The 16,258-nt window shown below is 54.5% G+C and overlaps 5 protein-coding genes across 5 annotated transcripts; all 5 read left to right on the forward strand.

Moving 5' to 3' along the window:
* Nucleotides 1-1,242: 1,242 nt before the first annotated feature.
* Nucleotides 1,243-2,116, forward strand: BO95DRAFT_447301 (uncharacterized protein). The gene is made up of 2 exons (XM_025587588.1): nt 1,243-1,625; nt 1,679-2,116. Exons 1-2 carry the CDS (start codon nt 1,442-1,444, stop codon nt 1,915-1,917), a joined length of 423 nt encoding a protein of 140 aa, XP_025437633.1. The 5' UTR covers nt 1,243-1,441; the 3' UTR covers nt 1,918-2,116.
* Nucleotides 2,096-3,664, forward strand: BO95DRAFT_399070 (DUF3431 domain-containing protein). Its single transcript, XM_025583813.1, has one exon. It carries the CDS (start codon nt 2,355-2,357, stop codon nt 3,507-3,509), a length of 1,155 nt encoding a protein of 384 aa, XP_025437634.1. The 5' UTR covers nt 2,096-2,354; the 3' UTR covers nt 3,510-3,664.
* A 3,276-nt stretch (nt 3,665-6,940) lies between these two features.
* On the forward strand, nt 6,941-10,594 carry chsC (chitin synthase C). The gene is made up of 7 exons (XM_025587589.1): nt 6,941-7,287; nt 7,349-7,754; nt 7,815-8,176; nt 8,283-9,129; nt 9,196-9,379; nt 9,434-10,079; nt 10,141-10,594. The coding sequence occupies exons 1-7, from the start codon at nt 7,201-7,203 to the stop codon at nt 10,276-10,278; spliced, it is 2,670 nt and encodes an 889-aa protein (XP_025437635.1). The 5' UTR covers nt 6,941-7,200; the 3' UTR covers nt 10,279-10,594.
* Nucleotides 10,595-11,571: 977 nt separating this feature from the next.
* On the forward strand, nt 11,572-14,448 carry BO95DRAFT_507493 (putative alpha-L-rhamnosidase C; the record flags this gene model as incomplete). The annotated part of the gene is made up of 2 exons (XM_025591255.1): nt 11,572-11,657; nt 11,725-14,448. 2 exons carry the CDS (start codon nt 11,572-11,574, stop codon nt 14,219-14,221), a joined length of 2,583 nt encoding a protein of 860 aa, XP_025437636.1. The 3' UTR covers nt 14,222-14,448.
* Nucleotides 14,449-14,852: 404 nt separating this feature from the next.
* On the forward strand, nt 14,853-15,848 carry BO95DRAFT_436116 (uncharacterized protein; the record flags this gene model as incomplete). Its single annotated transcript, XM_025585213.1, has 1 exon — nt 14,853-15,848. One exon carries the CDS (start codon nt 14,853-14,855, stop codon nt 15,846-15,848), a length of 996 nt encoding a protein of 331 aa, XP_025437637.1.
* Between the last annotated feature and the right edge of the window lie 410 nt (nt 15,849-16,258).

Consider the following 16,258-nt stretch of genomic DNA (forward strand, 5'->3'; position numbering starts at 1 on the left):
CAAAGCCCCGTAAAGACAAAGAGTCTAGCTCGTATAGTTGCTCGGAAAGTTTGGGGGGTTCTCGGAACAAGATTCCTGCATAGATTAGTTGTGTTTCGAGTTTCGCTCGTGTTACGGTGGGTGGGACGGTTTGGCCTGCTGCGACGGGGTGCAGAAGAATGGCAGAAGTCAATCCCTACGATAGTAACAGTAGTTGAGTTGGTAAGAGGGGGATTGGGGACCTTGCGGGTTGGTCGTGCTGTGTGTTGCGGTCGATTCTTACTGCGGCGGCTTTTTCTGGCTTCGAGGTTTCTGAATGAGGACGTTATCGTTATCTATACGGCGGGACTATTGCGGTGGCGTTCGGTGGTGGGTGGTGGTTTGTGGCCGGGCTTAGGAGGCGGGCGCCTCCGCTTGAGCTGAGTTGAGCTCTTGGGGGTGTTCGATCCTGGATTTCCCTGGTTTACTTGATGTTGTATGCAGGTAGCTACACTGGTACTGTGCATCAATCGCGATATAGTGGCACAGGACGAACATCTTGCTGATCGTTGCCGATCGCTCCACCCGGAGAATGATGGACGGGGGTAAATATTCCCTTGGGTCCACACGGTCATGAACCCATGATGAAATGTCGATCAGATGCTGATAAGGTGACAGGGGCTGCTTTGTAGTATCAGTGTAGACGAGCGTAGAGTGATGAGATAATGTTTGTAGTTTGTGGTTACATTGTCGTGATAAGCAACGAGGCTGGGCTATGGCGGCACACATTCATGCGCCACTTTCGACGACGGTAGGACTATCGATGCTGGAGGCGGCGCTTATCTTCAAGCGAAGTGTGTTCTCGCCGGTCCCGGCACTTGAACGTATATGCAATTTACCGTCGATGTGATATTGACAGTCATTGGGACTGCTGCAGCCAATCTTGACAAGCAATTGTGGCGGCTGAACAACAAGCCCGGCGCTGGCTGTCGGTAAGCGACGCGCTAGATGTGCAATTGCTGACCCTCCTGCTCCAGTGTATCTTGCCACTAGCTACCTAGTAGCATCATCTAGCCTCTTCTACTCGATGCGACATCTCAACCACCATCTAGATCCCGTCGCTCCCAATTGCCGATTCGATCTTGATGCTGCATCATGGATGTATGCAGCGACTACCTAACGCAAGCGCCGCCAACGATGCTCGATCGGGAAAGGCAGGCGCTAACGACTGCACGATCTATCACATTGCTCCAACTGCGCATCTCGCTCTGCTTTTCCCTTTCTCGGTGAGACAGAGCAAGCATCCGCTAAACCAGGAATGGCGCTCAGGCAGCCATAAGCCATAAGAGCCCTTGACGCCGATGCACATGGCCCAGTTGATACCCCTCACTCGTTCGTCTCGGAGCTCCGGCAGCCGAACTCCTCACGGATAGCTTCACTTGTCCACCAGACTAGACTCAAACCCCCCTGCTCGCTCTCGCCAATGCAGGACCGCGCCATGCATCAACCAACCTACCCTGAATCCTTCAATGATGCCACCATCAAACAGTGGATCCAGGACTACTACACCGCCGTCGACGTCGACGGGGCCGTCGAGACCATCGCCGACTTTTTCACCCCGGATGCGGTCGTGCAGATGGGGGAGCATGGTGTATCGGACCGACCAGGTACGTCCGGCGTACACCGAAGTCCAAAGGTCCAGCTAATTTGCATGCGCTAGGCTTGATCCAACTGTTCACATCCACCTGGGATTACGTCGCTAGTCGCAGCCACCACGTCGTCTCGATCGATCCGCTGGGCAACAACACCTTTCTGGCGCGAGGCGCCGTCACTTACAACCTCAAGGACGGGCGCAGTGTCACGCCGGAGTGGGGCGGCATCATGAAGCTGGTTCAACAGGCGGGCGAGTGGAAGATGTCATATTACAAGGTGTATTTTGCGGCGTTTCCGGCGTTCTGAGAGGAGAGCCTGGAGCCTATGCATGCCTGCCATTTTACCATTTGATTCATCCCTTGCGGGAGGTGGATTGCGGAATGCGCATTGCGGAATGTTGACTACCCCGCATGAGTCAACCGAATAACTACCGGTCGGAACCAGTTCTTCTGTAGTCCTGGCACATGAACTATACCCGAATTTCCATATCAGGTGAACTACCAGCATATAATGAAATCTACCTTATCTCTCAAATTAAGAGACCCTGGAGCGATGGACTGCCCCCACGTCTCGCGCCTATCGGGTCGCTGCGGGGCCCAGAAAAGTGGCCCTCGATTAATAATCACTTTTCTTCAGCGCTTCCGAATTGCTTCAATCGAGTCAAGCCAAGCCAGCGGCGGTGATGCCAATTAGGTCGCGCTAGACATCCTCCGATCGGTGTTTAGCTGTAAGCATCAGCAACGATGCGACGACGCACGCGCAAGAGCGTCATCCAACTGGCCTTCTTCATCGCGATCCTGAGCCTCATTCTCTTCCTCAACAAACCCCCGTCCCCCGGGCGGACATTCGCCTGGACCAAAGTCACCTACCGGACCACCGCATCCCAGCTCCCCGAACCCCGAGGACTCTGTCCTGGACTCAAGGAAACTGACAAGCCGGCCCTCGTGGTCTCGCGGGTCACCGGCGATGACTCCGCCTGGCTCGACGCGCTGCGCGAGCAGTACCACCTCTGCATCTACACAGCAGATGCTGCAGCACCGAAGAACCCGGAGGCCACCCACCTCCAGGTCCCGGCCAACCGGGGCCACGAGGCGATGGGGTATCTGACCTTTCTCATCGACAACTACCACCACCTCCCGGCAGCGGGGATGGTGTTCGTGCACGGCTCGCGCTGGGCCTGGCACAACGACCACCGCGAGTACGACAACGCCGCGCTCCTGGCCGCGCTGAACCTCACATCCGCCCTGCAGCCCTGGGGGTACCACAACCTCCGCTGCGACTGGAGCGTGGGCACGTGTCCGACCACCCAGCCCGCCCAGGGCAGCCTGGAGCTGCGCCTGCAATCCGTCCTCGAGCCGTGGAGCGCCCGCATGGCCTCGGACGTGGCACTCCCGCGCGCGCTGGCCTCACTGTTCGGCCATCCCGGCCGCAGCGCCCACGAGACCCACGCGCAGACGCAGGTCCTCCTCGGCCGCAACGACCCCGTCCGCGCGCAGTGCTGCGCCCAGTTCGTCGTCGCCCGCGCCAACGTCTGGCAGCACTCGCAGGACGAGTACATCGCGCTGCGCCAGTGGCTGCTGGACGGCATGCACGCGCGAGCCCCGAACCGTCGAGGAGCGATGCCGGCGCCGGCGGACGATCGCGTGGCCGGCCGCATCCTGTCGTATGTCTGGCATATCCTGTTCGTGAAGCAGAGCGCCGTCCGCCCCGACGGAGAGTTGGCCCCCGGGCTGGTGGATCTGGATCGGCTGAATCGTGTGGCATGTCCCAGTGCGCAGGAGTGTTATTGTCGGCTGTATGGGCGGTGCGGGTTGGAGAGGTGCTCCGTGGGAAGCTGTAAGGGGGAGTATGTGGTGCCGCCGGAGTATAAGGTGCCCGAGAGGGTGATGAGGGGGTAGATTCTGTGGGCTCGACAGAGTATCTTGAAGGATGTTGGGCCTGTATTTATACTATTTGTTGGAGACTACATATGCTCGAATTGGGATACCTGCTGGTTCGGGTTGTTTGTTCATATTGATTGGTTTCGGGATGTGGTATATATCTAGAATGTGAGCCTTGTTTGAGAATATTCTTGCTTCGCAGGGATGCGATGCAATCGTCGCCTAAACCTATAAAATGTTGCAAAAGTACGTGTATAATAGTCTGGATAAACTACTAGTGTGAGTCTAGGTGTGTTAATTCTTGCTGCTACAGCCATGTGCGCTGCGTGATGGCAGTCACAACACATGGTCTAGCATGCTATCTTTATCAGAATCTCAGACAACATGAATAGTGGATTGACATGCGTATTGGTATCTGATCCAGGATGTCTGCAGGTGTACAGTACACGACCGATTCAAACCTCCACATCGCAAACATGGGGTATGATCGACGTTGATCTGGATGACCGGGGCATTTGCTGAATATATATAGGGCGAACAAGGAGGCGACATACGACAATCAGGGGACCAGAACCGGGCCAGATAGTAGCCAGAGGGAATGGTATACTCTCTGCCTCTCAATAGAAAGATTTATACTACAAAATCGATATCAAGCACGACATCCTCGGACATCATTGTGCTCTCATGGGAGCTGGATCCGAGCGCGGATAGAATCGATGCCTGAGATATTATTTCGGTAGCCTTGCTGCCTGAAAAGAAGGAGAGTCTCACGTGACTCGACATGTGCGATCAGCGGTGACTAAGCGGGCCGAGCAGATCACCGCTACAATAAGGCTGCCGTGATTGGCCAGCCCTCCCACAGCCGCTCAGTGATCAACAAACCACCAGCATCGCAGTCTCCATCGTTCCTACCATCGACATCAGCATCATATCATGGCTCTTGTTTCATGACTCTTAAGCGGATGCACTGCAACTCCGATCTGCTTTTAAATCCGACTGTCGAGATAAGAAGTACGACGCACGCAGGGCCGAATAGTCGTTAGCGCCAATAACCAGAGAGATGGGGCCGTTGCGAGCGAGCATGGCGGCCATGGCCTACTAGCTGCTGATGACGCGGAGGGCTGCGTCATACTTCGACTTCAAGCTGGACTCTGAGGAAGCCTGCAGCCACTCGCAAGCTTCGCTTGAGTCCGAAGACAAGTATCGCCCCCGCATCCTTGGTCGGTGATGGGTAGATGGACAGCCGCAGCCATGACAGTGATGCTGACAGTGTTGATGCTTCAAAGAGTTTAGAACATAGTTGAGTCTTGAAGAAGTATGCCTTCTGCTACGATCAGTCAAACGAAACCAGCCGACGAGATCATGACCGGGTCGAACGCTTGATTGCGAGTCTGACGCACACGTCCGATCTACTGGCTTTCCTCGCTGCTCTCAAACTGCACTTCAAGTCCTGCATCAGATAGTGGATAAGTAGTGGATAGTGGCACGCTGCCGGTACCAATCGTCGTCAATTATGTCCAAAGCTCATTTCACTCAGCCCGAGTGGATGCCAGTGTCTCTAAGTCGAGGGCAATACGAATACCCGGCATATCCGATCCCTCTCCCCGCTACGAGGCGCACCATATCATCAAAGCATCTGTTTAAATAGTACTTCAAGCCTTTCCTCGCATTCTAGTAATGAGCAACTTGCTCTGCAGAAAACAAGCATCATGAGCAAAGTTCATGTCGGAATATGCATGAGACATTGTCGGTGATGGCGCGCTATGGCGGTGGATGATCCGCAGACAAGTGGATCCGACCAGGTCGGACTTTGGTTGGACCAATCTTTCAGTCTACCATCACTCGGTTTCGGCGTACCCAAACCACCGCATTGTCTCCGTCGGATGACAGCAGTGGTCGCGACAGGAGCGCCATGGGGTGATTACCTACAAAAGACAGGTCGACGCCAAAGCAAAGCAGACAGAAGTCCATATAAAAGACGGATCCCGTCCGCTGTACGTCCTTTGTCGCGGTCTCCCATGGTTAGTATTTGCGCTTGATGATGATTGCGTTGTCTGTGCCTGACCCGGATCAATATCCGATCTGGACGGCGATTGGCTCAGGAAGGAAGGACAGTGCCTTGATGCCACAACAATTTTGGAGCTGTCGTGGTGGCTGTCATGCATGGTTTCGATCATTCCCTCGGGATATGATTTCATTACTTTTCCAGCACATCCCGCAAGACGAAGCGAAGCGACAACTGTGATCAACGCAGCCAGATAGCCCTTTGCAAGCAGAGAGACAGAGATCTCCAAGGAGGCCTTGGGGTCCTGGATTTTGCCTCTGTTGCTTCCCCCCTATTCATTTTGCATTGAGTTTTCCCCCTTTCTCTCGTGAATCGTTGATGGTTGGTTCTGAAAATGGAATTTTGCGTGGTCGACTAGTTCTGACTAAGAGCCTCCGCTGTGGGGATTATTTTGGTGTTAACGTCTGGCCGACATCGGCCGTTGACCAATTGACGGTGACAATGACTCGCCTGATCGGAGATACTGTCGGACCGGACTCCACAGCCTGCGCGTTCACAGCCTTCTGGGATGGATTGCGCCTTCCAACTGGCTTCTATCGGAACCACCCGTGAACCACACGCGGTCTTAGCTACGATAGTCTGTTCTGCTAAAATCGCCGACACTTTTCTGCTTGTAGGCATCCTTTTTCTGCTCAGCCAATGGGCGAACCCCGGCTGCTGCCTTCACTCCACCACAGGCGATCCGGAAACTCTGACCTGCCGACGAATTTTCTCGACGAGATGATCTCCTGGTTCATCTCGCAATCGTCGTTCGCATTCATTGCACGCAGTCCATATGCGCTGATAGGAATGTGTCCTCATCTCAAGTGCGGGCTACCGTTCTTGAATTGCATGCGAAATTGAGTCTCACAATTCTACTTGTCACTGAGAGGGAAATGGTCGATCCTAAATGTGGTCGACCCATTGTTTGCTCAACTGCGTTTCCCCTGCGCCCCGGAAAAGGATTTTTGCTCGAGTGGATCCCCAATAGCTGACGACAAAAGATCTCGTCTCGGATGCGCTACTGACAGAAGCCCATCAGCTGTGAGCATGCCTCTCATTTGTAGCGCACCGTCAACCCCCAGTCTTGCGTCCTGCTGGCGGGCCAAAAACATATTCTGCCCTCCAGGATGATGACCGGTGTTGGCTGGGAGGGGGCCTCAGTTCTTGTTGCCTGTGTCGCCCCCCCTTCCCCAGTCGAACAACCAGGACCTTGATATTTCAACTGTAGTGAACGGACAGGTGCTCCTCTTGGTCGAATGACATCGCCACAACGGTCCCATCCCAAGGCTTAGACATTGCTCCCCTGGGCTCTCAGCCTCCCTTTTGCTCCCGTAGCACACCGTTCTTGCCCCCTATATATGGTTTTCGGGCACGTATCCACTCTTGAGAACTGTCGGTTTACCCAGGCCCCCGTCCAATCCAAGAGCATTGGCGTTGCGTGGTTCCGTTGCTGGTCTCTGCCATAATCTCATTTCCCCTCCGCCCAAGAACTTCTGTTTTTATTTTTATCCTTCTTCTTTTGATTAAGCGTTTATTTTTGGTGTCCTACGGTCCCTGCCTGGACTGCCCCTCTGAGGTTCAATAAACTCCTTTAACCTTTGCTTGTTCAAAAGCAATTGTCCAGACATCCTTACAGGCTTCCCATCTTCCACTCGTGTCAAGATGGGTACGCCAGGACATAACTACGGGAGTCATTCTCCCCAAGAGAGTGAGAGCAGTTACTTCTCACATGCTTCTCCCACCCACAACGTGAGTGTTCTGTCATGGTCCACCGGCCATTGCGACCGTCCGCTGTGCCTAACCCCAGCAGCAACAACCGTACCACAGCGACGAGCACGAGGAACAGGAGCAGTCCCTGCTGCAGCGCAACCCATCCAGCCACTATGGCGGTCCCTTCGAGGACCCCGCCATGTCCACCGACTCCCTCCGTCGGTACACGCTGCACGACCCCGGCGCGACGGTCTTCGCGACGCCCCCTTATCAAGAATCCGAGTCGAGTGACATCTACGATGCCCGATCGACCACCGAAAAACCCGCTTCCCAGGCCGGCAGTCGCGCGGGCGCCCTCCGCCGCTTCGGAACGAGAAAGATCAACCTGGTGCAGGGTTCCGTCCTGAGTGTCGACTACCCCGTCCCGAGTGCCATCCAGAACGCGATCCAGCCCCAATACCGTGAAGCGGAGGAGGCGTTTGCGGAGGAGTTCACACACATGCGCTGTAGGTGCTTTCCGACCACGAGGGGAGAAGGGAGGGGGAGCTGACCGAGATCACCCCTAGACACGGCGGCCACGTGTGATCCTGACGAGTTCACGTTGCGGAACGGTTATAACCTGCGGCCCGCGATCTACAATCGACACACCGAACTGCTGATCGCCATCACATACTATAACGAAGACAAGGTCCTGACGGCGCGTACCCTGCACGGTGTCATGCAAAATATCCGCGATATCGTCAACCTGAAGAAGTCCGAGTTCTGGAACAAGGGTGGACCGGCGTGGCAGAAGATTGTGGTCTGTCTCGTTTTCGATGGTATCGATCCGTGCGACAAGAACACGCTGGATGTGTTGGCAACAATCGGTATTTATCAGGACGGAGTGATGAAGAAGGACGTCGACGGACGGGAGACCGTCGCACACGTGGTAAGTCACTCGTTGCGGGAAGGCGGGCGGTGATGGACCCGGCGATTGTCTCAGATCCGAGTGAACAAGGCAAGAAGTACTGACAATCCTCACTCACCCCTCACAGTTCGAATACACCACTCAATTGTCGGTCACCCCCACTCAACAATTGATCCGTCCCCAGGGCAATGAGTCGACCAATCTGCCCCCCGTGCAGATGATCTTTTGTTTGAAACAAAAGAACAGCAAGAAGATCAACTCTCACCGCTGGCTGTTCAATGCCTTCAGTCGAATTCTTAACCCCGAAGTTGTCATCTTGCTGGACGCTGGTACTAAGCCTGGCCCCAAGTCTCTGCTGTCGCTATGGGAGGCCTTTTACAACGATAAGACCCTCGGTGGTTCTTGTGGTGAGATCCATGCCATGTTAGGTCAGGGATGGCGCAAAGTCCTGAACCCTCTGGTTGCTGCCCAGAATTTTGAGTACAAGATCTCCAACATCTTGGACAAACCCCTCGAAAGTGCGTTCGGTTATGTCAGTGTCTTGCCCGGTGCCTTCTCTGCGTACCGCTACCGTGCAATTATGGGCCGACCGTTGGAGCAGTACTTCCACGGAGATCACACCTTGTCCAAACGCCTTGGTAAGAAGGGTATTGACGGCATGAACATCTTCAAGAAGAACATGTTCTTGGCTGAGGATCGTATTCTTTGCTTCGAACTCGTGGCCAAGGCTGGTTTCAAGTGGCATCTGAGTTACGTGAAGGCATCCAAGGGTGAGACGGACGTTCCGGAAGGAGCGGCTGAATTTATCAGTCAAAGAAGACGTTGGCTGAACGGTTCGTTCGCGGCTGGTCTGTATTCGCTCATGCACTTTGGTCGGATCTATCGCAGTGGTCACAGCATCGTCCGTCTCTTCTTCCTGCACCTTCAAATGATCTACAACGTCATTCAGCTCATTATGACTTGGTTCTCTCTCGGTATGCCCTGTTCAATAGCCGCGACTTGCATCTATTTGTTCACACTAATATTGTTTCGTTTCACAGCTTCCTACTGGTTGACTAGCTCCGTCATTATGGACTTGGTGGGTACACCTAGCTCTCACAACGGCAACAAGGGATGGCCTTTTGGAGACGATGCGTCGCCCATCGTCAACAACTTTATCAAATATGGCTACCTCTGGGTTCTCGCGCTGCAGTTCATTCTGGCTCTCGGTAATCGGCCGAAAGGGTGAGTGACTGTCCGGCTTCTTCAGCTCGAATGCAATGCTCACATTTCGCCCAGAACTGTCGTCCCCTACACCCTCTCGTTCATGTACTTCTCGCTGGTCCAGATCTACGTCCTGATTTTGTCGTTCTACCTGGTTGTCAACGCGTTCAGCTCCGGATTGTTCAACCTCGACATCAACGAGAGTCTCACGGACTTCTTGAAGTCATTCTTTAGTTCGTCAGGTGGTGGTATCGTCTTGATTGCGCTCGTCTCGACCTATGGAATCTACATCATTGCCAGTGTCCTCTACATGGACCCCTGGCACATTCTGACCAGTTCCTGGGCCTACTTCATGGGCATGACTACTGGTATCAACATCCTGATGGTGTACGCCTTCTGCAACTGGCACGACGTTTCCTGGGGTACCAAGGGATCCGATAAAGCGGAAGCTCTGCCGTCCGTGCAAACCAAGAAGGACGATGACGGCAAGCAGAACTTCATCGAAGAAATCGACAAACCGCAAGCCGATATCGACAGCCAGTTCGAATCGACGGTCAAGCGTGCGCTGGCCCCGTGGATCGAACCCGAGGAAGAAAGTGGCAAGAGTCTGGACGACGCCTACAAGAACTTCCGTACCATGCTGGTTTGCCTGTGGGTGTTCAGCAACCTGCTCGTGGCGCTGCTGATTACCAGTACTGGTGTGGACAAGATGTGTCTGACCGTAAGTTCCACTCGTGACTCTACTAGTGCTTGTCTGGTTGCTTACCTGGATTCTGTAACAGAACACCTCGACCACCCGCACCTCCTGGTACTTCGAAGTCATTCTCTGGATTACCGCGGGTCTCTCTTTGTTCCGTTTCCTCGGATCGCTCTACTTCCTCGGCCGCTCTGGTATCCTCTGCTGCGTGTCTCGTCGCTAAGTTACCTCCCGCGGGCTCTGCGGCAGTGCTTTCTGCCAGTGGTGTGTCGACACTGGTCTCAGTGTCGATGGGGACGAAGACGGCAGGATTGTATGTTCTGTTTGTGTCGTGTTTTCCAGCGCGTCGCCCTTCCCTTGGGATGTATATCTTCTGGAACCTCTCCAAGTGTTGATCATTCTTTATTTCTGTTCGAATCTCATGCGATGACCATAATAGAGCGGTGTTTTTGTTCTCTCAAGAGTTCTTCTAGTGAAGCACGCAGAGGTGGCTTTGGATTGTATCTATTTAGAAAGTTGAACTTAGAGCTTATGACTGATATCGTTGTCTCATTATTACCCATGCCCGAGTGATCTAAGGTCCTACAACATGACGGGCGCAGATGGCGTAGTAGTAGAATATCATCGGCTAGGCTTCGGGTAGCGGTGCCCGCGGGCAGATGCGCGGCGGCCTCCCTGTCTTGTGTTCCCGGATCGGTTCATTTTGTTTCAGGTTGAGTTGAGTGCGGCAGAGGCGGAGGTTTCGTTGATGAGAGGTCTGGTAGTAACTGATGGTGAAGCCGGTTGAATAGGTGGATGAAGGTTATGGTGATGGCTTGGGCTCGGGGTATGTGTCAACTCTGAAGGATGGATGGGAGGAAGAAGGGGGAGGTGTCAAATATCAGAGATGGCATCCTGGAAGTGGCATTCGAAGAGAGAACAAAGGTGAGCAGCCAGGACAGGCAGTAGTGAATGAATGCTAGAGATGCCGTGGTCGGGCTGAGAAGTATTTCCGAGCCATAATGAGAAGCATCTACCAGACGTAGGAAACACAGGAGCTGAATGATACTAGGTAGTCAGTTGCTTCTGTCTCATTCTCAACAACCGAAAACGAAAGCAGTTCTGCTACCGCCACTATCTCATCATGGATCAACGCCCTTTTCGGTATTGGCATACCAACCAGAGAAATCAAACTCCGTTGCAGTAGAGAATCCTAGGCTGGTTCGATTGCAGGCAATCGATCATTGCACAAGAAAAATGTTCACACGTCAACTATCGTGCTCAACCCCATCCGGCATTTGATCCTCTCTCCGTCCAAGACTGCCAAGCTCGTATATATGACCCTGAATCCATCTCTATCGGGAGGCATTAACCCGATACCCCGCGATCCCCCACAAAATCATCCCCGGCCTCGGTCCAGGTAGGTTGGAGGTCCACCACAGCTCCCGAGAGGAGCTTCATATAACCCCGGTCGGAAAGCTCTGTGTTTCCTATTAGATCTCACTTACGAACAAGGTTCAGTGGCGGAAGGGATACCATGCCATCAGCCGTTGCGTTAATTGCACCAATTGCACCCGTTCTCTGGGGCTGTCTGGCGCTGACTCCCCTGGTCCATGCTCACAGGTATTCCCCCCCCCCCCCCACTGTCGCAGCTTGCAGCACCAAATCTGCGACTAACTCTACAGTATAGTGAGACGCTTGTACATCCTACACGCTATCGGACCAATGCCGGTTTCCGGAATTATACCAGTGACACGCAGTCTCCCTGCTTTACCCTCGACCCGCAAACCCCTTTGGTTACCTTAGATTACGGCACTGAGGCTGCAGGCTTTCCCTACTTTGAGGTTGAATCGCTTTCAACCCCTGTCCAGATCGAAGCAAAGTATAGCGAGCCTTATACCGGGCTAGATGAGCCATTTGCAGACGGCCCCTTTGACTTTGCCAATGGTCTCTCCAACACCTTCCGCGTCGAGACCTTCAACGTCACTTCGACCGGGCGCGTCGAGTCGTTCTTCATCCAGGGGGGTCAGCGTTGGCACACCCTGAAACTGCTGACCGCCGGCAGCATTCGCATCTGCGATGTTGGATTGAGGTCTGAAAATGATCGGACGCCCGTCGACCGCTTGCCAGGCTTCTTCGAATCGTCGAACAGTCTATACAACGAGATCTGGGCCCTGGGGGCGCGGGCGGTGCAGCAAGCATGCATCGCAGCGGGTGCAGCACCTTCGACATGGGAAGTCACCGAAGCCGGAGTGTATCTGCGAGGCCAGCAGCCTGCCCAGTCGGTCAAGGGGGCATCGTTCGACAACTACACCCTGACATTCGATACGAAGATCGTGCGCGGCGGGAGTGGGTGGAAAGTGGCCGCCGGGGTGGGCGGGTACGGCGCCTACTTCGTCCTCACCAGCGAATATCCTTCGGACTCAACCCTCGTCAACGTCAACCGAACGGTCGTGCCGCCCAACACTCTGGCGGTGGGCTATGGATGGAACCTGGTCAATCAGACCTCCCTCACTTCAGGAAAGGTCAACCACTACCCGCTGCCATTTGACGTCAAAGAAGACCAATGGTACCACATCGCAACCCGTATTGATGCCACAGGATACGGGGTGACAGTCAATGAGACTGAAGTCTTTGTGCCTTTGGCCGATCTCCAGACTCCGGCTGGCACAATCGGAGGGTCAGGCAGTCTGACGGGTGGCACTTGGGGATTCGGCCCATACCAGGACCAGGTGGCATTGGTCAAGGACGTGGAAGTGCACGCTCAGAACGGAACCGTGCTCTACCAGAATCCGATGACCTCGGATGCAGTTCTGGAAGAATATGGCGTTCTGCCGAACACCCACTCGGTCTGCCTGGATGGTGCGAAACGCGACCGACTCGTGTGGTCGGGCGACTTCTTCCACACCTGCCGCATCGTCCAAGCCAGCACCTATCGCAATGACTTCATCTCGGGGACTTTGGAGTACCTCATGGACCGTCAGGCAGACAACTCGTCGGTGTACGAGGGGCTCTTCAGCATGTCGCCGCAGATGGGCCAGTCCGCCAAGTACACTGACATTTACAGCTCCTTTGGTCTGCTCGACTACCAGTTCTTCACATTAGAGGCTGTGGCTGGGTACTACAAGAATTCCGGCGACCGTGCTTTTCTCCAGAAGTATTGGACGAAGATTGAGACAGGAGTTGAGGCCGTTCTGCGGCTCATCGACGAGCAGACTGGCCTGGCGGTCACTGACAACATTGGGGCGTTCTTCCTGGGGTCGAGCAATGGTACTGCGGCATCGGCCCTGCTCGCTCACACTCTGAGCGAAATGGCTGACCTCGCGACTGCCGTGAATGCAACCGAGTCGGCTAGCTCGTGGAGCCAGTCTGCTCAAACCATTAAACAAGCTGTAAATCAGCATCTCTGGAGCCCATCACTGGGAGCCTACGGCGTAGACATCGGCACTCTGGGCGAACAGGCCATTGCAGGCAGCGCATGGGCGATTCTGTCCGGCATCGCCAACGCGACCCAAACCCAGTCTACGATTGCGGCGCTTTCATCGCTGCGCCTAGGGATCGGGTACAAGAGTTCGACCTCGGTCGCAAACTCCTCAAGCACCAACCTTGCACCGTTCCTGTCGGGCTTCCTGCTCGAGGCGCTGTTCCAAGCAAGTCGCGACAGCGCCAATGCATCGACGGAGCGAAGGACTGCTATCAGTGTGCTGCTGGATCAACTGTGGGCCGCCATGGTCACCCAGGATGAGTACTATACAGGGACCTCGTGGGAATATCTGTATCCTGATGGTCGGCCCGGTCTGGACTTGTATACCTCCCATGCGCATCCCTGGGGCGGCGCTCCGACCTATGTCCTGTCGGAGTATGTTCTGGGCGTTCAGTCCACATCCCCTGGGTTTGACACGTGGGTGTTTCAGCCGGCAATCCTGGATGTGAATGTCTCGTGGGCCCGAGGTCGCGTACCCACCCCTCGAGGAACGATCCAGGCCAGCTGGCGGCTGAGTGGTGCCGACAAGAAGAGCCTGCAGCTGGAGGTTTGTGGGCCGAAGAAGACGAGGGGCGTCGTTATCTTGCCCTTTGCGGTCAAATCGTACACCGTCGATGGGAAGATGAAGAGCAACGGCAAAGAGAGACTAGAAGTTGCAGTCGCTGGTGGGTCGTGTGCTGATATTCGCGCATCACTCCCATAGACTTGGAATCCTTCTTGCATGTACATACCATAATAGAGTCAGAGCGGCGTCACCATGCTCATTCTAGTCCTGTGTTTTGGAAGAATAGTTTTTCTCCACACCCGTTGTGTCCACTTTCCCACTGACAAAGATGGGGCTGATGAGGCCCCCTTTGCAATCATCCTCACTCTTGCCCTCCGCGGTCGACGTTGGAGATGAAGGGGGTAGGGGAGAAAGTGGATAGAAATGTGAAGGCTCCGGCGGAGGTTTTGTGATGAAGAATAGTTGGTCGAAAGACATGTTATGATGACGTTTTCTTGGAAGTAGCATCTTCGATAAAGAAACAAAACACGGATCATGGTGGTCATGTGTTACCCAAGCGACAATTCTCCATTCACTGCACTCCTCTTTCCCAACTTGGAATTCCACCAAATCCAGCTCCAGGGATTTTCTTCCTGGCTTGGCTGACTTCTTCATCTTCATCTCACCACCTCATCTTCCTCTGTCTATCTCGATTCAACTTCATCCAGGTTCAACAATCTCCATCTATTCTGTCATCTGTCATCTGTCATCCGTCATCCGTCATCCTTACGCAGTCAAGGTCCTTCTCCTCAGCTGTCACACTGCCATCTCCGTCATCTTTCCAAAAACCATGACAACCTCAACACCGAATCCTCCTCTCTCGCGCCTTCCTCCCGAGCTCCGCCTGATGGTCTGGGAGGCCGCGCTGCCCGATCCGGTCGTCGACCCGCTGTACATCTGGCGATACGACTGCTGGACAGCCCGACTAGATGAGACTAAAAACGCACAGGATGAGAAAAAGAACGAGCTTCACATCGAGTTCGACCCGCGCCCATTAGACTGCTATGAAGTCCACCTGCCACACTTTTCCCTAAACCACGAGGCCCGATGGGTCGCCCTGCGCTGGCTGGAGAAGCAACAGCCCCGCCTACAGATCCGCTACCACAAGAAGACGCGGCGCTTCTCCATCGTGCGGCCGTTCGATCCTACCCGGGACACGGTCTATGTCCCGTACCGTCAATGGTTCAACTTCTTCCCCAACGCCCATCGGATCCGCAACCTGATGTTGAAGGCGGGGGTGGACCAGCAGCTGGCGCACATGTGGCCCTGGAACCCCCGTCCCGGCCACCCCACGATCGTGAAGCATCCAACCCCGCTCACCCGCTTGGCGTTCCCCAGCGGCCTCCTCCACAAAAAGGGCGCAGAGCATGTGTGCCCGAGTTCGAAATGGTCCAGTCCCCATCCCGAGTGTCGACAGGTCTCCATCGTGAGCAGTGCCACGGGTTCCACGGGTGACCCCCCGGCGAGATTCGCCGACATCGACGTCGTGCATCGAACGTGGGAGGTGGTGGAGTGCCCGAAGGAGATGAAAGTCATCGTTTGGGTCCCCGTCCACGACAAGCGCAGAAGGTGGCACACCGGGTACAGAGAGTGGGATGCATCGTTCGTCGAGCAGCGGCGTGCTAAGGGCGATCGCTTCAATGCGGACCTAGATCGGATCTGGTCGTGTCGGAACAGTATCCTCAACGAGGATACCGGAGGGGAGGAATACCACCGGACAGTGACGGAGAGGATTGAAAGGGGCCAGCCACTTATGATCAGATCTGTTGTTGCTGTTGAGAGGTAGGCTGCCTGCGGTGGCAGGATAGTACGGGCGCTGGATCCAGTGTCCCTTAGCCTCTAGCTTTAAGCTCTCACCAGAACCTCTTCTCTCTGTCGGGCTTATCATGTGGTCGTCTCTGATATATGGATGAATATTCTGATCTAGTTGTCATGATATTCCAAGGATTACACCGGGGAACGCGAGTGTATGTAAATCCCAGCAGAAGACTGAATACCACAGATTCTACCGGATACATTAGTCTAAGAAGCTGGTAATGAAGTGCAACAAGAATCATGACATACATAATAAGGGGTATATAGCCTTCCCACCCAGCCAAGCAAACACCAGATGCAGAACCCCGAAATCCAGCCCCATCAACTCCACCCAACAATACCACTATCCCCACCCACCCAGTATCACACCTCACACCTCAC

This window comes from Aspergillus brunneoviolaceus (genome assembly GCF_003184695.1).
Source record: "Aspergillus brunneoviolaceus CBS 621.78 unplaced genomic scaffold BO95scaffold_85, whole genome shotgun sequence".
Lineage (NCBI taxonomy): Eukaryota > Fungi > Ascomycota > Eurotiomycetes > Eurotiales > Aspergillaceae > Aspergillus > Aspergillus brunneoviolaceus.